This window comes from Ziziphus jujuba, chromosome 1 (genome assembly GCF_031755915.1).
Source record: "Ziziphus jujuba cultivar Dongzao chromosome 1, ASM3175591v1".
Classification (NCBI taxonomy): domain Eukaryota; kingdom Viridiplantae; phylum Streptophyta; class Magnoliopsida; order Rosales; family Rhamnaceae; genus Ziziphus; species Ziziphus jujuba.
This window is the reverse complement of record NC_083379.1, coordinates 32,802,709-32,824,828: the sequence shown is the minus strand read 5'-3', so window position 1 is coordinate 32,824,828 and position 22,120 is coordinate 32,802,709. Positions and strand designations below refer to the sequence as shown.

Here is a 22,120-nt window from a genome sequence, read left to right as displayed (position 1 = left end):
TCAAAGAGTCATATCCAGTGGAAATGGTGAAATGTCACTTCAGATGTACATTTTATTATTATTATTATTATTATTATTATTTTATTATTTTTCGGGTGAATACAGATGTTTATGTTGTTTTTTCTTTTGGTGAACAGAGGCACATGTTGCTGGTTCGCAAGACAAAGACCCATCTGTCCCTTGAATTGGACCAACTGACCCACCACACCCAAGACCCGAGTCCCATTCTTCTCTTTTAGCCCAAATGCACCTATACAGTTGAGATAATACCCAACATTAGGAAAAAGCAAGATTTTTCCCTTTTTTTTATTTTGGTAACTTGGGGAAAAGGCAAGATGGAATATGCCTTATAGGTCAATAGCTATGATTTTACCAAAGGCAATTACATTTTTAGAACAGTAATGCTATAGAAACTAATTTGTATATCAAAAATATTTGTCAAATGATATGATATAATAGTATATAAATACAGTTTTAACTAGCATATTAGAGAAATTTTAATGTTAAATATAAATCTTTATAAATATATTAAAGATCTTATTTAACTTGACTATTTAGACTATGTATGTATGTATGTAAGTATATATATATATCGTGTGATTCTATGATCATGACCGTCCGAATAGAGTTACGTAGTAAAACCGATGCAAAATCGATATTTTTCAAAAAAATTGATTTTTTTTTTTTGGTATAACGTCTGTTTTTATCCTGAGAAAAAATGCTCTCTTTAATGTAACATTTGTTTTTTGCGGATCCACATAAAATTCTATTATGATGGTACTAACTGTATTCTAACATTTTTAAAAACTTTTACTAAATTAGTAAAAAGGGGCCTGATGGCTTTGTTGGGCTGGCCCGTTGCATTGCATTTCCATCCTCAAGGACCGAATTCAAACTCCAACTCGACCCATGTGCTCAATGTTGTTGGATGCGGGCAATATGGAAAATAACTGAATGATTTTGATATAAAGAATTTAATTTCTATAGATGCTTAACTGAAATGGCTCCATGTAACTTAGTAAATTCGAAGAAAATGTAGAAGTAAAATTGATTCCAAATCTCAAGCATAAAAATGAAAAATTACAAATTCTACTTCTCATGTAACTTTTATATATTTCTTTTTCTATTTCACTGGGAAAAAAAAAAAAAAAAACAAGTTACATTCGAAGTTATTTTGTTACTATAATAATGGTAGGAGTCAGCAAACAGATGTGTTTTGCCAGCTATAAAAACAAAGGGCTGGGGTTTCAAACTATTATTCCTAGAAGTTAAAAATTATTATTAATTTTTTGCCATTAAAATAATTTTATTTAATTTTTGATCCAATAAAAATATTTTTATTAAACCAAAATTTCAATTTTATTTTGATCTAATTTTAAGTCAAAAAATATTTATTTATTTTTTTTGAAATTTTAGTTTAAGTAAAATAGGTTTGGATACAAATTTTTAAATATAAAATCATAAATATATAATAGAAAAATAAGAATTTTTTTTTAAATCTTAAATTTAAAAAGAAAACAAATTATGATATCAGGTTGACATCATACTGATGTCATTTGAAGGAAAAATTAACACTATTAATGTATTGGATTAATTTATAATAAATTAAAAATTTCAGATCCAATTTAAACAATTTCAAAACCCAATATTTGATTTACATACTTTTAAAATTTCAAAATAATAACCAATAATTAATCCTATTTATTATTTACTATTACGCATTAAATATTTATGAAAAAATGATGTAAAAGCAGTCATTTAAAATTCATCTGATTTTATCGCCTGTAACACGTCGTGAATGAGAGAAGGACTTACCATGACTCTTTAAGCTTGGAAAAAAAAAAAAAAGACTTACCTTTTTTTTTTTTTTTTTTAAGCATTTTTGTGAATTTGGTAAACAATTAATAAATGTTGAGCACATAACTGACGATGACATAACCAATCGAACAGTTGATGGTCCTTTTCTCTGTCATCCTTTTCACATTGACAAATCATTTATTAATGTTTTAAGAACTGTTATTTGTTAATGTCCCTATTTAGTGGTGGAACGGAAACCCAAACAAAAAAAAAAAAAAAAAAAAGTTGCAGCTAAACATTTGTAATTGCAAATCACATGCCCATGTAGTAATCAATTAAATTAAAACTCAGATGACGAATAAATTTTTGGGTCTCAGCAACCTGTGACTTTTGTTGTGTTCACATACATACTCGCAAAAAAATAAAATAAAATTTCTGTTATACCATAGCATCTATCAATAATTTTTTATTTATCCCATGATTTTTTAACTTAATTTTAAAAGAAAAAAGTTATATTTATCAATTTTTTTTAATATATAAATAGTAAAATTTAATTTTTATTTTAAATATTATATTATTTTAATATAATATATTATAAATTTTAAACCGCTATAATAATATTTACAAAAAAATTTGGATAAAAAGAAAGAGTTTATGAAAAAATATACAGATATATATATATAGTAGTAAATATTTATAGATAAAGGAAAATAAAAGAGTAATTTTATTTAGCATAACTTCTAGGAAATCAAAAATAATTTTTAAAATTTAAAAACTACTTTTAATAATGTTTGAATAATTTTTAGAAAATGGTTCTAGTTTTAAGAATACTTCTAATTAAAGCAGTGAAAAACAACTTATTTAAAAGCATTTTGAAAAAAGCAGAAGAAAAATTAGAAATAGAAGTTATATCAAACAAAGGTTAATAAAAAATGTTGATAGAGGATTTTTATCTTTTAAAATTTTACCTTTTTAAAATTTTCTTCTTTGAAATCTCTCTATAATTTTATTTTTTGAAACAAGCTTTCATCTTCATTAATGAAAAACAGCATTACACACATCATGATGGAGGATAAGAAGTAACCAAGATGGCCCACGTCCATCTAGGTTTCAAAAGAAAAACAAAAGTAAATGGCGCCTAGCTAAAGCATGTGCTGCCCTGTTTGCATCTCTTGGGGCAAAAGTACAATGAAAATCATTACAGGTAGCCAACACATTCCTAACTTCCTATAACAAGAAGCATTCCTTACCCAAAAATGAATCATGTACCAACCAAATGGCCTCCTTACAATCACTAACCAGCTCTACATCCACACAATAGAGCTTCCAGTATAGCTATCATTTCAGTACCTTGGGGACTATACGTCATAGCAGGCAAATGTTTTGCCATTGCAGCCTTTAAATTTGCCTCCCTATCCCCAATAAGCTCACCAACACCAATATTACCATTTACCGATTCTACTGCACCATCAATATTCACCTTATAACGCCCAGCCAATGGTAGTCCATCTTACTATCATGCGTGAAGGGAATGCAAATTGCACCGAGCAAGATGCTTCAATATAAACCAGATGTAGATTGGCCAACACTATCACGCAAAAGCTCATTAGACTTTGTAAATTCACCATGAATACCTGCATTACGCTTGCTCCAAATTGGCCAACAGAGATACGCAAAACTTTCCAAATGAAGACTTGCATGCCTACGCACCATGTCTCTAAATAAATCCCAAAAGGAGATAAAACTACCAATTCCTCAACACATAAACAAAATCGACTTCCTTCCAATTTCATTTTCCATGCTCTCAATCCCATAGAAGCATGCAATATAAACTCCTTCCCTTGCCTGCAAAGAATGCAATTAATTACCACATATACAACATAATAAACTCATGCAAGATAGAGGGCGTGAACAAGCTCCCCAAATGAAAATTTTCACTTTGCTTGGCCCCTGCATACTCCACATAGCTCGCCACCAGGATTGATCACCATGATCACTCAGTTGTCCTAAATTAGCACCAGCCGCTAGCGTGCAATCCACCAATTGGTAATTATAAAATAGCTGCAGCTTCATCTGGTGTAAAATTTGATTGAATCAAATGCACATTCCATTCTCCAATTGAAGTCAACAATTCAGATACCCGAATGTCCAAGTTAAGATTCTGAGGAGAAAGAACATGTAATGAATTTGATGTTGAAATCCATAGATCTGTATATACCTTAGTTGCATTCTATATTTTTGAGGATGTTTTTATTGTAATATATATATATATATATATATATATATGTTATTTTAAAGAGTTCTTTTTGAGGATGATGCTACGTAATTTAAAATATTTCCTAAGAATAAATTTTTTATTTATGTATTTTTAAAATGGCAATTTTTTTTGTCAATATATTTTTTTTAAAATAATTTAAATTTGTGAGAATAACATAATGACCATTTACACAACATTATTAACGGGGAAACGGTCCGGTGTTAATTACACACCATCATTTTCATTATTTCTACTTGTTAACGCATGAAGCATGCCAACATATACTAAACACGCCTAATTATCCCACTGCACACTCAAATATTGAAACTACACCGTTTTACCTAATAGGGAAGCTATTTACAAAGTCTGTCAGACCGAAAGTTTAATGAAAGAATTGGGCTTGCAGGTTCGTATACTTGGATCCATAACGTTCCTCTCTCTCGCTCTGTCTCTCTGTCTTTCGGCCAAGCCAACTGCACCCAGGAAGTTGAAGAGGTAAAAAAAAAAAAAAAAAAAAAAAGAAAAAGAATGAAAAGTCAGCTAAACAAAAAGCAGTGGGATCAGAATCAAAATTAGAAACTACGATTCAGAATAATCTGATACGCAATGTCGATCCCGGGTGCGTCACCGGCATCGGCCGCGCCACATCAGTCCTCGGCCCTCGACTCCTGGGACTGCATGCTTCCGGGCCCACCCAGCCGTAACAATTTCGGATCCGCCGACCTCAGTCCCTCCGGCCTCCTTGCCTTTCCCTCCGGCAGCTCAATCTCCGTCGTCGATTCCCGCTCTATGCAGCTCGTCACCGTCCTCCCTATGCCTCCTCCCTCTTCTTCTTCTTCTTCTTCTTCTTCTTCCAATTCCTCCTCCACTGCCTCTGTTTCTCTCTCACCTTTCGTTACCGCCGTCCGATGGACCCCACTCTCCCTCCATCACGACCTCCTTTCCACCGAGCCCTCCACCTCTCACCTCCTCCTCGCCGCCGCTGATCGCCAGGGCCGCATTGCTCTTCTCGACCTCCGGCTCAGGTCGCCGGTGCTCTGGTTTGAATCTGACCCGCCCCGATATGGCGTTCAGGATCTCTGTTGGGTTCAGGCCCGACCCGACACGTATCTTTTGGCTGCTATATCCGGTCACTCTCGTCTCTCCCTCTATAACTCCTCCACCGGCCGTTGCGTCTGGAAATACGATGCCTCTCCTGAATACCTCTCTTGCGTTCGTCGCGATCCTTTCGACGCTCGCCATTTATGCGTCGTTGGACTCAAAGGTTTCCTTTTGTCGGTTAAGGTCCTTGGTGAGGCCGAAGACGATGTCGTTCTCAAGGAGTTTCAGATTAAGACCGATTGCTCCGAGCTGCATAAGCTCGAGAGGGATGCCAATGGCGGCGGCGGCGGCGGTGTATCATCTTCATCATCGTCGCCGTCGGCGCCGGCCTCGGCCGTTTTCCCACTGTACGTGGCGAGGTTCGCGTTCTCTCCACAGTGGAAGCACATTATGTTCGTGACGTTTCCAAGGGAGTTGGTGGTGTTCGATTTGCAGTACGAGACGACGCTATTCTCCTCTGCGTTGCCTCGAGGCTGTGGCAAGTTTCTGGATGTGTTGCCGGATCCCAATAACGAGTTGCTCTATTGTGCTCATCTTGATGGAAGGCTCAGTACTTGGCGACGTAAAGAGTAAGTCGTAATTCGCATTGCTTTGTGTTTCTTCTCCAATTCTTCTTTTTGTTGTTGTTGTTGTTGTTTTTTTTTTTTTCCCCCGCTTACAATTATCGTTTGCTATTCTCTGCTTGTATTGCGTATTCGTTTCCTCGAACCTTTTATCAAATTTAAGTTCATTCATGTATGAGCGTTGCTTTTATCTATACTGTTATAGTAGGATGTGAAATTTAAGCGATAAAGGAAGTTTAGGCAATTTAAATTTCCCTTGAGGAGTGAGATGCCATGTTGATATTGAACCGCATCAGATTTGAACAAATTCATAGATGTGCGTGATTCAAAGCCGTTTTGATTGTTATTTTTATTTTTATTTTCATTTATTTTTATGTAAGAAATATATATATGCTTTCAAGGGAGGAAAATGAGAGGGAGGGAGACCGGGAAAGATAACTTTACAACTTTCTGGTAGACCTGGTTATGGTGCCAGCTAATGACAACACCAGATTGATTCCTATGAACAAGGACAGATTAGTTAAGGATTCAAAATTTTGATTTAACAGTAGAGGAAACAAATAAAAATCTCATTCTTCAGATAGGTTCATGAAATATGACATGTTTTGATAATTGGTCCATAACCATCCATGAGAAACTAGGAATCTTTAACTTATTATATATGATCTTAAAATGTGATTGAAGAGTAGAGGATACAACTAAAAACCTATTTTCCAGGTAGGTTCATGAAATCTGACTTGTTTTATTTTTGGTTCAGAAGTTATGTGTCCAAGAAATTTGGTAAAATGCATATTGGATTGTTGGGAAGGAGGAAGCTTAGACTAGAGATGTGTTACTCTGAATGTGACTTGGTGTGCTAATAATGGATGCAGACCCAGCTTTGCTGATTTGAATCTCAAACACTTGAGAATGGAAGTTGCTTAGATTATAATTCTTCCTTGCCCCACTCAATTCTATTATCTGTCTATTTAAGAATCTCTATGCCTTTCACTTGGAGATTTAGATTGTATGTATATAAAATAGAAGAGCCATTTTGATTTATGACCTTTAAGGTATACTGTATACTAAGTTGTAGTACTAGGTCTTGTGGCAATTGCTAAGTTTGGTGTAGATGCTAACTCTCTCTTTCTCATCCTTTCTATATTTACCCTATGTAGAACTTCTTCTTCTTCTTCTTCTTTTTCATTTATTTATTATTATTATTTTTTAATCTTCTCCATAGTAATCTAATACTCTCTGATCAATTTTTAGTTCTTAGGCTTAATGTTTTCCATGGACATGAACATATTAGAGATGAAATTTTCAAATGAATTTTCATTTTTATCATGTGAGTTTCTCTACAAGATATATTAGATACGTCGGGGTGCTTTGGAGCCAATAAATGTTGCTGGCAATTTGTGAGGTTAAACTAACCCAAACTTTTTTATTTTTGTGACATTATATTAGAATTATTGGAAAAACAGATCATCTTGTTGTTTATTCACAATTTAATGTTCTTTAGTTGCTTTTAATTTGCACAAACAATATTTTGATATTTACATTTTCAGTGACTACTGATATTGATCAGCAGTGAGACGTCTTCTTTTCAAGTAATTTGCTTATTATCTGAGTATCTGGATTTGTTGTCAATTAACATGTGAACCATTTTCTTATAAAATTATGATGTTGTTTGAGTTACAATTATGTTATAGACTCTAGAAGATATAATTGGATATGCATAATGTGCAGACGAGAGCAAGTGCACATAATGTGTTCGATGGAAGAGTTGATGCCCTCAATTGGGACATCTGTTCCTTCTCCATCCGTTCTTGCTGTTGTCATCTGCCAATCAGATTCCACCCTCCAAAATGTGGGCAAGCTTTATTCTGATGCACCTCATTCTCCTGTGCCAGATATGGATTTCGACAATCCTTTTGATTTTTATGATGATTCCCTTTTTGTTTGTAAGACACATATGATCTCTATTTCTGATGATGGAAAAATATGGAACTGGCTCTTGACTGCTGAAGGGGCTGGAGATACTCAGAAGGATGCTGCAAAACTGGGTGTCAGCAAATTGCCAATTATGGGACCAAATTGTAACAATGTAGTTTCTTCTATTGAAGGACTTTCCATGGAAGCAGGTAAGCAATCAGTGCCTGTGAATGATAGCAGAAGTTGGCGTTCAAGCCCTTCCATCGGTCAAGGAGATATGTCATTTAAGGTTTGTCTGTAAATTTCTTTCTACTATTTATTTTGTAAAATTTAGTTAGTAGCTTATAGTTGCTGGTTCCTGGCTGAGAATTTAATGTCCATGTACTCGAACTATTGAAATGCCCTGAACTCAATTCACAACACCACCAAAATAAAACAACAACAACAAAAATAGAGTAAAAAGATTTATTTGGACAAACCAAGTGATAGATTTGGGTACACAACTACTTCTATACTGCTACAGGCATGTTGACCTCCCAATTATTACATTTTGGAGCAGACTTAATTTTGGTTAAGAACTTTCTGCAATATCTAGCTGTGAATATCATTTTCTTATTTTTTTACTCAACCCCCATTTGAGCAATGGCGTTGGTGCAAGTATAGATAGTTCCTATTTTATTGATCATACAATAGTATTGTTAAAGGATAAATAACAGAAAACCACTCATAAAACTATTTTACACTCACAAATAACCCTCTGATATCACAGATACTCTCTCAAACTATAAAAAAACTTATAAATCAAAGAAAAATTATACATTAGGACAACATTACTTATTTAAAAAAAGTCAAAAAATTTTAAAATTTAAAATTACCTAAACACCCATAATGGATAAATTCATTTGATTAATCAAAATATTATTTTTAATATTTAGATAATCAAAAAAGTTTGGATTAAATTATTAGAAAAAAGTATAATGGGTATGCTGAAAGTGTATTTTTGTCAAATTAAAATAATTTTTAGTATTTAATTGGTTTAAAGCGGGCAATGTGTTATGCGTAATCATAGTTGAAGGGTTTATTTGTTCTCTTAACAGTGTAAGGGGGGTCGTTTCAAATGTCAAGGTAGCTCATAAGGGTTTTGTGTAATTTACCCTATTAATAATTACTGTTACACTTTTAGTTTTAGTGGTGTATTCTTCTTTGAGCATTGACAATTATTGGTGATAGAGCTATCCTTCTTCCTTACTACAATTTTCTTTAGGATATTTGCATGTACTTACGAGCTAAATTACCAATGCAGATTAGCTTAGTTGGGCAGCTTCAGCTTCTTTCTTCAACGGTGACTATGCTAGCTGTACCATCACCTTCTTTAACAGCTACCTTGGCCCGTTAGTTCATCTTGTTATTAAATTTACTAGAAATGCTGCTTTTATTTGTATTATTGTTATTATTATTATTTTATGGAGGACTAGGTGGTTGCCACAACTTTGGTGGAAATGTAATACTATTGACCTGATCATTGTGAAGGTGGGGGAAACCATCCTGCTGTAGCTGTTCCATTGGTTGCTTTAGGAACTCAAAGTGGGATGGTTGATGTAATTGATGTTTCTGCAAATGCTGTTGCTGCAAGTTTCTCTGTCCATGGTGGTTTCGTTAGGGGTTTACGGTGGCTTGGAAATTCTAGACTTGTTTCGTTTTCATATAGTCAGGTATGTTGTGTTTCAGTTTAAATATACTATTAATTTTTGAATGCATTTTTTTATCTGTACGATGGACTGATTGATTCCTAGATTTATGCTTATTTAATACATTTGCTTTCTGAATAAAATGTTTCATGCCAGTCACTGTATTTGTTGGTGACATGTATCATAACTTCTGTTTAATTAGGCAAACGAAAAATCTGGAGGTTACATTAACAAGCTGATTGTGACTTGCCTTAGAAGTGGCCTTAATAGACCGTTCCGGGTTTTACAAAAGCCAGAACGTGCTCCCATAAGGGCTTTAAGGGCCTCTTCCTCTGGAAGGTTCGCTTCAAACCTTGATATTTGTTGTTCTTGATGATTGTTGTTTAAACACCTTTTCCTTATATCATACTTGTAGTTTGACTAATTTTATGGATGCATCTTTAATATCATGTGCTTGTTCTGTCTATTTTTTGGAAAATTTGCTGGTTTTCATTGATAGTTTACAGCGGTAAACTTTATATTTTATTTGTACAGTGATTTAGGCATCTGAATTGTCTATCACTCTCTCTCTCTCTCCATTATTTTATTTATTTATTTATTTATTTTTATTTAAGATGCCTATACTGAGTTTGTTTATGGGTGATATAATCTTCTTAGGGTAGTATATCCTATATTAACTTGATTTAAAACTGTCGAGTCTGGTGCTTTCCATATTCCTTATGAGATGAAAAGATTTCAACTGCATTACAGAGTTAAAAATTACGCACATATTTTTCAAATGGGAGATGTTGGAGTATTATAATGCCTATCAAATATATAATCTTTCTTGTTGGAGTGTTATTATGCCTATCAGATATATAATCATTATGTAAATGTGCTTGTGCGTGCACACACACACACACACACAATGGGCAAGACTTGAAATTTTTTTTTTCCCCTTAAAAAAACTTGGAATTCTTTCTACAGAAATCACTTTCAATTGCATAGCTGTTCTACATCGTATACCAGAAAGTATTCACAGATATGAGTATACGTATTAGAGTTGTGTCCAGAAAAATTTGGGTACAGGAAGACATTCCTAGAGGACATATACTAATTATCTGTCTTTGTCTATTTTAATGGATTTCTAAGTTTTATTACTTCATATTTCTTCTTATTCTACATCCTGTAACCTCTTAAGTTTGATATATGGCTGAGTTGGAAAAAATTTTACATACACAGTGCGTCTGTTTCTTCTTTTTCTTCTCCCTTCTTGCAAAATACCAGTGGTGTATTTTTGTAGTTCACAACTTCCTGAGTCCTTACTTTTTTGCGGTAATATTTTTGCTTATGATGTTAAGAAACTTGCAGATACCTTCTAATTTTGTTTCGTGATGCACCAGTTGAGGTTTGGGCAATGACGAAGAATCCTATTATGGTAAATCTATTAACATTTTTCTTTTCCATATTCCTTGTTGAATTTGTATTTTTTAGCAGTTGAACATCACCATCCATTTGTATTTTTCATTGGGGTTCAATCTAGAGATCATCTTCATTTGTTTTTTTTTGATGTTTTTAATCTGAGGTCAACCTGACAACAATTTATTATTTCTAATGTTTTCTATAATATCGCAACCAGTTTTCACTGTTTTCAAGTTGAAAACTGCTTTTAAGTTTAACTGAACACGATGGATATACATTTGTTTTACTTTGCAGCTGGGCTTTTCAAAGTGAACGGCTCTTTGAGATTGCCTGGCAATTAAATAGCCAAATGTTTTATAAGAAATGAACACCAACATGTCCTCTGTGAAATTAAATAACAGGGTGAAAGGTTACTGATAAATTGGAAACTATATTACTTATTGAATCTTGGAGGATTTATACAGATTTTTTAAGAAATACAATTGGATACAGATTTTTAAGAAATACAATTAGATACAGTTCTGGAAACAAAAAGGGTAAGAAGAAAATAATTAAGGAGTTAATAGTTGGAAGATTAATATGTGAATACATGTCTTAATTTACATTTTAAATGTGTTTAGTGCTAATTTGTTGAAAATTTTCCCTATTAATGTGTAACTTAGTAATTTGTCATATGTGTGCTAAGATTATGAGTGTGTCAACTTGTTTTTTACTATGCTTATATCTCATGTAGCTTAGATCATTAGCTCTTCCATTTACGGTATTGGAATGGACCCTCCCAACAGTTCCAAAGCCCACTCAAAATGGACCTGCTAAACAATCACCTTTATCCTCTTCAGAACATACATCTGTGGCACCAGATGTGGCAGCTTCCCCAACAAAGGCATCTTTGTCCGACCCTAGTGAGCTTGTTTGCCGTTGCTTGTCAATCTGAATTTTACCTATATTCTTATATTTTAATTGTTCAAGTAACAAAAGAAAAGCTTTCGAATGCAGAGACCTTAGATGGATCTCAAGATGATAGTTCTGAGAGCTTTGCCTTTGCGCTGGTAAATGGTGCTCTTGGTGTTTTTGAAGTCCATGGGCGAAGGATTCGTGACTTCAGGTATTATTCTTCAACGTAAATGAATGGTTCAGTGTGGGATTATACATTACTTACAGCTTTCAACATAATCAGTCTTGGTGTAAGTAATTGCTGAGGGTCTTAAGGCATATCCAGTGAATACATGCTATGCCTTTGCCATTTGCTTTTCCATGGAAGAATCCCCTTGCATTTTCTCCACTTTGGTGGGTTTGTGTAGATTTAATGATGAATTTTGATATTGTGAATGCTGATAATTTGGTGATTAGTGTGGTGCATAGCTTGACTTTTAAATATGGTCTACATAGTCTTCAAGTTGGTCTTTTTTGTGTGTTTGTGGCATATTGCTTTACATTAGGAAGAATATTTGAATATTTAGAAGGTCAGAATTTCTTAAAACACATATTCTTTTAGTGAATAATTTGGTAACTTGATGATCTTCATGTTCTTTACCATTTTTGGGTAACTAAAATTGCATTTAAGCACAAAAAGCTACCCCAAAGGAGGATTACAGACATAAACTACAATAAGGTTTGCAGAGACACAACTTCTAACAAGTCCAAAGGGTGAGCCACTTAAAGAGGGCTCAATAAAAGTAACATTACAACCAAAAACAAGAATTTTTAGCAACTTTAATGCACTTTACTTGAATGAACTATGTGCTTTGATCCCATAACATAAGTTCACAAAAACAATGTGCTGCAAGTGATGTTTGGAGCTTTTCTATATTGATCACTGGACACAGTAGGAAGTGGACAAGGATCAAAAAGTTTCTTGATTCTTGTTTGAAATTTTACATTCATTTTTATTTCAATGCATTATGAAGATTTCTAGGGTTTCAACCTAGTAAAAAGGGTTTCAACTCATGATGATACAAAGAAACTGTTCAACTTTAGATTAGCAACTTGATTCCTTAAAACTTTTTATTTTACTTTAAATGCTTAGCAGAATAGTTCTAATAAATAAACGTGATATCAAGTTATGTTGTCTTCTTTTTTTTGGTAAATTCAAGTTATGTTATCTTCATCTACATGCTGTGTATGATATATATAACGAATCACATTTGACATTGAATTAGCTCATGTTGTAGTTGAATTATTGGTTAATTTAGAAGGTGATAACTTTCACAATGTCTTTGTGCTTTTATCAGAACACCACAACTCATGTTTTTGTCCTCTCTCTCACTCTCTCTTTTGGTGGAATAGGTTCATGTCTGTGGTCTATTGTTGTCAAAGTTATGTGTGTCGGGTTCTTAATCTTGAAGCTCTTATAAATCTTATCTAAACTTATATTATCCCAGTTACATGTTTTTCAGTTGCCTAAGGATAGTATGTTGAATGATAGAACGATAGAACAATGCTTTGCAGTCTTAACTTTCCTAATGTTAATGTGTCACTGTGTCTTTTGTTAAAGCCTCTGGAACTTGAAGTTTTATTGTAGGTTTTGGTTATCACTTTAAATACTCAAGCAGAAGGTGGTCCTTAGTTTGTTTTGTTCTTTTAATCAATGTGAGTATTTTTTAATTTCCTCTTGCTTATGCTCTAAGTTTTCTCATTATAATTACTTTTTCTTATTTCTAGACCAAAATGGCCTTCTTCTTCATTTGTGTCATCTGATGGACTAATAACAGCCATGGCCTACCGGTTACCTCATGTAGTATGTGTTATACTTTTGAATCCTTCTAAGATTTATGATTTGTAAGAATCCTTCCAAGATTTATTTTCTATGAATTATATTTCAGGTTATGGGAGACAGGTCAGGGAATATTCGCTGGTGGGATGTTACAACTGGACATTCATCTTCATTTAATACTCATAGAGAAGGTATCCGGCGAATCAAATTTTCACCTGTTGTTGCTGGAGACCGCAGTAGAGGAAGAATTGCTGTACTGTTTTATGACAATACATTTTCCATTTTTGATCTTGTAAGTATGAAAGAAATTAATAATTAACTTTTTCCCTCTCTTCTTGTGCATTTTAAGGTCATAATTTACACCTGAAGTTGATGAGCTGATATCTTTATGAGTTTCCAACTGGAGTCTGCAAGTTTCATTAATGGAAGTTGAGCAAAAAAGATGCTGGCAATTATTCTTGCCAGTAAAATTCTTGGAATATTTTCCATGTAAAAAATATGCAGCAGAAAAATGTTACATCTCTGATGTGATTCATCAGCTCCTTTCTTCCATTGTAACTTTTTGTGAAATTCAGCAAACATGTGTTGCATTTTTATTGTTTTTGTAGATTCTTCCTGTTTCTTAGCTCCTTTCAGATGATTTTCTCTAATATGCACTTTACTTATTCTTCCTCCTCTTCTTTTTTTTTTTTTTATTTTATAAATTTTATTTTTTAATATAGATTTTTTTAAAATTATTTTATTTTTTTCCTTAGAGAATTTATAATACTTTACTCTTAGCTCTCTGCATGTCTTTTATTGCAGGATTCAGCAGACCCACTAGCCAATTCTCTTTTACAGCCTCAGTTTCCTGGAACTCTTGTGCTGGAACTTGATTGGTTGCCTTTGCGAACTGAGAAAAATGATCCACTCGTATTGTGCATTGCTGGAGCTGATAGTAGCTTTCGCCTAGTTGAGGTTAATATGTATGTGCCTGAATTCATTTTAATTTTATGATTCTATCTCTATATTCTTATATTTGTTCCTTATTTAAAAAAAATTCTATATTCTTATTTTGTCTTTTTATGGATGTTGTGAAATGTAAATTTGATAATCGATAATTATTGTACAAATCTAATTAGGAGTAGTGGTGTGCTGCTGCGTCTCTGGTTACAATACAAGATGGGAAAGGTTTAAAGTGGTTGGCACAGGGGGGATTAGAATAAAAGGATAAATATGTTTTATTTTGTAAGTATGGATGTTTATAATTGAAAGCCATTCTTAAGGCTGAATGCGAAAGAGGAAGTGAGTAGTTGATTGATTCCCGCTTATTTACCATTTGATGGGATTAAGGCCTATTTAAGTCGGTTGAAAAATTAAATATTCTGTGTTTGCATGGATTCATTGCCACTCAATTATGGTCTTTTGTATCTTTGTGCGGTAATGTGATAGAGGCCATAAAAAAAAGTAACTGAATAGACTTCTTTTGGCAATTATAATGTCAAGAAAGGAAATAGAACATTAGATTAGCTACTAGAAACCTGAAACCTTTGTCAGAAAAATCCTTTTTTAACAATTTAAATATGACCTCTAGACTAACAAAGCTTAATTTCAGCCATGAAGCAAATAATTTTTTTAAAGAGTAAGATGGTCCTGAAAACTAATTTAAGGGTGTTACTTGCACTGCTTGTTTCCCCCAGAAGTGGCATTCTTTTTACCCTTCTTCACTTTTGCTTTGCTGATGCATTCTTTTGAATACTCTTACTGCATTTATATTTGCTTAAATAATATAAGATTTCCTTTTTCATAAGGTGAACAGAGAGTGGTTAGGAAAATGAAAAAAAAAAAAAAAAATGAAAATTGTTGAGGGTTTTGTTGTAACAATTGTCATTCTGGAAAAACTGGTCTTTTTGCCCACCTTAAGTTGTAACATGGTGAAATACCCTAAGTTGATGGTTCGCTACACGCTTTGTTTCTCTAGCTATAAGACTATGTGAAGGTCTGTTGAAAATTAACTTCATTTCGGCCAGCAATATCATTGGCCATCATAGTTGTATGATAAACCCTTTGTTATTTTCTTTGGGGTAAGACAATTTCTTGAATATCTGTTTGTCAAAAGGTGATAATTTGACAGTCCTTGAAACTCTCATAGTGGTAACCAGTTGAGTACTTCTGAATAGATACATGTGTGCTTCTTTGTTAACTATCTAAAATAATGCAACATAAGTATAAATTCTGGTGGATGACATTATATGGTTGTTTTCGTTTTAGTGTTCCATAATCTTGCTCTTCGTGTCATGCAGGCTCCACAAAAAACTTGGTTTTGCATCCCAGCACCGATCCATAAAGGAAAGGTTTCGGCCAATGCCGTTATGTTCTCCAATACTGCTTCCTACACCACATGCCCTGGTAACAAAGATCTATTTATTTCTTTTTCTCTCAAATTATTATGGCAAAGCATTTGTTACAAACTGTTATCTGAGCTTGGAGTTGGAAGCTATAGGACAAGTATTTGGTATTTGTCTGACTTGGTTTTATCACCATGGGTATATCAACTGAAACTACTAGATATGTGTGAAAGAAGAGGCCACAAGCTTTAAAACAAGGGGTAGATCCCGTTTGGTGGTGGCAGAGTCATCCATGCCAGTGATTGGTCAGGGTTAAATCTATTTAGTATGGTTTATTCTGGGATGAAAACCAGGGGAAGAAAGGAGTTTGGAGGTGGTCAAGCGTAAGCAGTCACAGGATATGGCATTTTTAATAATGGAGAGATGGCTTGACTTTTGTGAAGACATTGTCAGTTTTTATCTGCTGAGTTTGACTTTGATCAGATGGAAAGTCTTGGGGATTGGACTTTTAACCTTTAAACTAATTTTCTGTCTTGTTACATGGGCAAATAGTAGAATTAAAATGGGCAGACTAAATGAAATTGAAGTTGGACTTTAACATTTCACAGAGTTGGGGTAAGCAGTCTTAAATGAAATGGGCTGCTGATTTTTTACCCAAAACATGCTAATATAAAATTGGTTGCTGTGCTTTTGAAGAAATAGCCTCTTATTTTGTTAAAAACTATTTTAATATATCAAAGATAATGTTCAGAAATTTTAATACTTGAAACAATTAGGCTAGTGATTATTTTTTGGATGCTTTTTTTTACGATGGTAAGTTGGTTAACATAATTAATTATTGGGTCAAAACATATTTTATAAGCTTTTTAATTTCTAGCATTTTATAATTTATGTTCTCTAATATAAAAAGTATTCAGATAAAAAATTGGTCTCTATTAAGGATAATTTATGACACAGTTTAAGAAACAGTCGTTATAAATAAAGGATTCAATTGAATTTACTAGATGAAGGAATAATTTTAACAAGTTAGCGGCCATTTGGCATAGGTTTTGTTGATACAGTTAATGCAAGTATATCTTCCATCCATTTATTTATGTACTATAGTTAAATCTATGAACTCTGTGGTAGAAGACTAGTCCTTGTCTTTGGAGCGAAGCATTGACTAAATTGTTTATGAAAATAGAGACAAATACATAATTCAAAGCAAAATAGAATACCTTTCCAGCACCCTTAACACCAGAACACACAGTAACAGGAAATACAAGAAAAAAAGATAATGGTTTTAATTGCCAAGTGGTTTGATTTAATCTTTCATCGTTGGAAGAGTAGGGACATGCAGGTATGCATGCGACAATTGTACCATTATCTTCAGACAGTTTTACTTTTTAATGGAGTACAAATCCTTGAGTGTGGTATTAACCAACTGGATTTTATTGGTTCACACTACAGGCATTACGAATGATCTTGCAATTGGGTGTAAAGCCTGCTTGGTTTAATACCTGCAGTACAACTTTAGAAAAGAGGCCTCATCAAATTCCAGGAGCTCCTTCATCCAGTGGGGATCTTCGCAGTTACATGACTGATTTACCATCCATCGGTGATCCTGTGGTGCCAGAGTTACTACTTAAAGTACTAGAACCTTATCGAAAAGAAGGTAAGTCTTAATTCTTGTGGTTCTTAAATCAAGAAGGAACTTGCATTTGAGTGTGCGTGCTCTGTTTTATCCCCTCAAAAAAGTAAAAATGATGTTTGTTTATTTTCTTTGCTCATGAAATTTTCACTGCCCTAGGCTGCATACTTGATGATGAGAGAGCAAAATTATTTGCTAAAGTAGTGGACAAAGGTTGTGCTGTGAGGTTTGCTTTTGCTGCTGCCATGTTTGGTGACACATCAGAAGCACTTTTTTGGCTACAACTTCCTCGTGCTTTCAACCATTTGATGAAGAAGCTAGTGAATAAACCCGTGCATAAGGCTCATGTGTCAATGACAGGTCCAGAGCTTGGTGATACATCTGTTCTGAGTAGAATTTCATCAAAAGAGAAAGTATTGCCTGGAACAGAGAAGAAAGATGCATTTGTAAGTCACTTTGACTGCTATTGTAGATCGCTTCTTGGGTTAATGTACCTTTTTAAGTAATTCTTCTCACATTTGATTTGTGTTATAGCATCTACAATTAGTTGTTTTTTGTTTTAGCAGAGTCAAGTTAACCTCAGGTTGATGGCTTTCGAACAAGAAGAGTTGTGGGAAAATGCTAGTGAACGTATCCCTTGGCATGAGAAACTAGAGGGAGAAGAGGCTGTTCAGAATCGTGTGCATGAGTGAGTGCTTCAAATTATTGTCATGTTTTGTTTGTGCTACCCATCGTTCAGTTGAGTGAGCCTATATTGAGTTGGTGCTATCTGGTTCGATTGCTGTAATGTAAATTTATAGAAGTTGTGTGTTAGAACTCTATGACAATAATTATGTGAAATCCAAAAGTACATCCATACATTCTGATTACCTTCTTTCTTGGTCTCTGGCTTGCTCATGTTAGACTGTGACGAAGATCCTGGCAGTGAATAATTATTCTATTGTAAATAACCTTAGTTTGAGCACATGTTGGATGCCTAAGTTGACTTGTTACTTATAAATTATTTTCTAGGCTTTGCATCTTATAATATGTTTTTAATAACTATGCATTATCTCTTGATGATTTAGGCTTGTATCAGTTGGGAACTTAGAAGCTGCAGTTAGTTTATTGCTTTCCACTCATCCTGAGAGTGATTACTTTTACGCAAATGCTTTGCGGGCAGTTGCTCTTTCTTCTGCTGTGTCAAGATCTCTTCTTGAACTTGCAGTTAAGGTGAGTGCAATTGGAACTGCTTATGCTTTGAAAATCCAAAATACATAATTAAAGTGGCCTACATTTCTTTAGATTATGGTACTTACTACTGTGATATTACCATTTAGGTTGTTGCAGCCAACATGGTTAGGACTGACAGGTCACTTTCAGGCACTCATCTTCTATGTGCCGTTGGAAGATATCAAGAAGCTTGTTCTCAGGTTAGTTTCTATCATGTTTATTGTACATTTCTTATATATATTAGTTAAATTCAAATCTCAAATATTAGCTTTTGTTTGAATTTCTTATTTATGAAATTTACTTGATTTTTGAGGAACTATAACTATGGTTAGAGTAGTTTGGATGTTCAGAGTTCAGGTTGGATGGTATTGGTTAATTATCTTGCACTTGACCTGTACGGTATTTTTATGGAACTTTGTGAAAAATCTTACATTTTTCTTACCATTTTAAGTATCTTTATATTCACCTCTGGTGATGCTTACGTGAAGATCCACAATATTTAAAATTAGATTTGTAAATATACAAATAATATGTTTTCATTTGATTAAAGGACAGCATGAGTAGCTTTGTAAATATACAAATAATAACATGTTTTCATTTGATTAAAGGACAGCATGAGCATGCAAATAAATGGACAAAATTAACTTGACTATTCGCTACCTTTAATTTTTCTCCAATAAGCATCTGAGAAAATTAATCATAAATCTCGTTGAATAATGTGGCAAATATCTTGAAGACACACCTTCAAGCCTCTTAGCCTCAAATATTTGGTTTTATGTGTGCCTTCGGTGGAGTGCTGCTTGATTGGGAATCTTATAATTTTTATCTTTTTTATTTTTTATTTTTATTTTTCTCTATAATTTCCAAATCAGTAATGAACAATTAATCAACTCTCATTATGCTAGGGATGACACCTTAAATGCATAGCTACATATGAATGCATGTTCTTAGAAAACAAATCTAAACTATAAATGAAAAAGGAGTTTAAAACAAAGTTGCCAACTGGTTGCTTAGAGGTATCAGTGACGATGGGCATTTCATGATGTGGAGGTGACTTTATGGATTTAGGCGCTCATTTACCTGTGTGCTGCTCAACAATGAATGACAATTTTTTTCCTGGATTGATCATAATGTCTTCTCTTATGCAGCTTCAAGATGCTGGATGCTGGACAGATGCAGCAACTTTAGCAGCTACACATTTAAAGGGATCTGATTATGCAAGGTCTTTTATCTTTTTCCCCCCCCTCCTTTTTTCAATTTTTTCTTCAACTTTGTTGGCCCATGTATGCTGCATTCCCCTACTAAGTGACTTCAGGATTCAATCCCATTACCTTTTTAACCGTTTGTATAAATTACTGATGATTTTATAATTATAGTCCTCAATATATTTTTCTTAGATGGTTTTTTTTTTTTTTTTTTTTTCTCCTCTGCTGTTTTTGACAGTTGTGCTCCGGAGTTCCTTTTAGAACTTTCCACATTTCCTTGTTTACTCCTCCCTCTTACCACCTGTCTAATAGTTTCTCATATCACTCCCATCCAAAACAAAATATTAAAAAAAAAAAAAAGAAAAAAAAAGAAGAAGAAAGATTATAATGAAATGAAATAGAGTTATTTGTGTGCATAAAATGTAATATTCATACATTAGCAGGCTAACCTTTATTTACTATTATGATTATGATGACTCTTATTGCTGAGGTTATATGTTATTACTTTTCTTGCCGCTCTGTGTAACATTTATCTAACTTGAATTTTTAAGGATCCTGATTTCGTTTAAATCTTGTTTCATTGGTTCATAATGCTAAGTAATTCAACCAGTGTCCTTAGTCCATTCATAAAGATTGCCCTGGTTGTTGGGTAGATCTAAATAATATTTCTTTCCTACACAGGTTTCCATTTTCAGCACTAAAAATGATTACTATTGGTAGAGAACCATTAAAGTTATGGACTTCTAAAGTATACTTGAAAATAGGTCATGACTAAAATAGCCAGAGTCATGATGAAAGTGGCATATGCGTCCCTTTGCAAATTCTTTCTAAGTTCCAAGTTTTTCTTTCCCAAAATTGATAGCAAATGTGATTCCTGATGAGAGAGCATATGTCGATAACTTAAATTGTAGCTGCAATACAGATGGCATGCCAAAATTTATTTTCATAGGAGAATAAGAGTATGCAGAATTTCTCCCCCACAAAATTGCTGTTTTCTTATTTGTTCTGTTTCTGAAAGCACTTGATTGAGATGTGAAATGTTGCCTTAAGGTGGTTGAAATGAAGAATCCTTGTTTTATGTAGATGTTTACTAATATTGTGAGAAGTTGAGAGGATTACTTGGTTTACATATTTTTTTTCTTTTAATTTATTTTGTTATTTTCTTTTCAGAGTGTTGCAAAGGTGGGCCGTGCATGTCCTTCAGGCTGAACATAACATATGGAGGTATCACCATTTTACTTCTCTTACAAGATTTTTCTTTTCACCGAACTTCCCTGAGCTCATCATGATCCAATGCAGGGCTTTGATTTTGTTTGTTGCTGCTGGTGCACTGCAAGAGGCATTGGCGGCGCTTCGTGAGGCACACCAACCCGACACGGCTGCTATGTTCATCCTTGCTTGCCGTGAAATCCATGCTAACATTGTCTCTGAGTTAGGAAACTCGGATGATGAATCTAGCTCTTCAAGCAAGGATAAGATGTTCAAATTACCTGGATTGGACCCAGAGAATGAAGATGTTATTGCAGTTAATGAATATTATGGGCAATATCAAAGAACATTAGTGCATCTTTGCATGGACTCGCAACCATTCTCTGACTGATGTTAACAGGTTAAGTAACTCGAATAGATTTGAATAATCATCATCCAAGTTCTGACTTTAATCCTTGTAATGTTAATTCAGATAACAACAGCCTGTTGAAGGGATGATTTATACTTTTAGCATGCTCTAATGCGTTCATGAGCTGAGCAGAGGGAAATACAATATTCATGTGAGTTTTTACGATTATCTTGGACATCTGGAGAGAGAGGGAGGGAGAGAAAGCAGAAAAATATGGATTTGGAAAAGTTAAATGTAGCTGATAGTGTTTTATAGTGTTGTAGCATATGTACAAAAAATTTTGTCAGGATGAATTTATATCAAGATTGTGGTGCTTTGTAAACATATGTATGATATTTTTTCGGAGCCTCACGGGAAAGCTCATAAATGCTTCTGGTTGCGGCTGGATTACAATTAATCATAATTCTTTTTGTCTAAATAGCCACTTTGACAAAAAAAAATTTTTTTCTTGTAATGTTACAATTTTTTTTTTCTTTTATCTTTTGAACATTCATGTTGCATATCTGCCGGTAACTTTACGCCACTAAAACCAGTCATCATATCCAATTTCCATCCATGTTACTTACAAGAAACTGCTCCAGTAAAACCGTTTCTTTTTTCATTTTTTATACATTTAAAAAAAGTAGTGAAAAAGAAACACGTGAAGTCTAAAAAGAAAAAAAGGTGAAAAAACAAGAAAAGAAATGGTTAGTCT

At 33.8% G+C, this 22,120-nt stretch overlaps 1 protein-coding gene across 3 annotated transcripts; it reads left to right on the top strand.

The window, feature by feature from the left end:
• Window positions 1–4,453: 4,453 nt before the first annotated feature.
• On the top strand, window positions 4,454–21,844 carry LOC107428416 (uncharacterized). 3 transcript variants are annotated; one of them, XM_048475631.2, is made up of 21 exons: window positions 4,454–5,724; window positions 7,447–7,921; window positions 8,936–9,023; window positions 9,163–9,344; window positions 9,523–9,659; window positions 10,671–10,737; window positions 11,455–11,623; window positions 11,718–11,826; window positions 13,383–13,458; window positions 13,544–13,726; window positions 14,239–14,399; window positions 15,717–15,822; window positions 17,211–17,415; window positions 17,551–17,837; window positions 17,958–18,079; window positions 18,459–18,603; window positions 18,711–18,803; window positions 19,752–19,825; window positions 20,979–21,032; window positions 21,108–21,417; window positions 21,490–21,844. In XM_048475631.2, exons 1-20 carry the CDS (start codon window positions 4,661–4,663, stop codon window positions 21,406–21,408), a joined length of 4,098 nt encoding a protein of 1,365 aa, XP_048331588.2. In that variant the 5' UTR covers window positions 4,454–4,660; the 3' UTR covers window positions 21,409–21,417; window positions 21,490–21,844. The 3 variants fall into 3 exon arrangements, with proteins under 3 accessions (XP_048331588.2, XP_048331592.2, XP_048331583.2); XM_048475635.2 differs by having other exon boundaries at window positions 13,383–13,455; window positions 21,108–21,844; XM_048475626.2 differs by having other exon boundaries at window positions 21,108–21,844.
• Window positions 21,845–22,120: the final 276 nt, after the last annotated feature.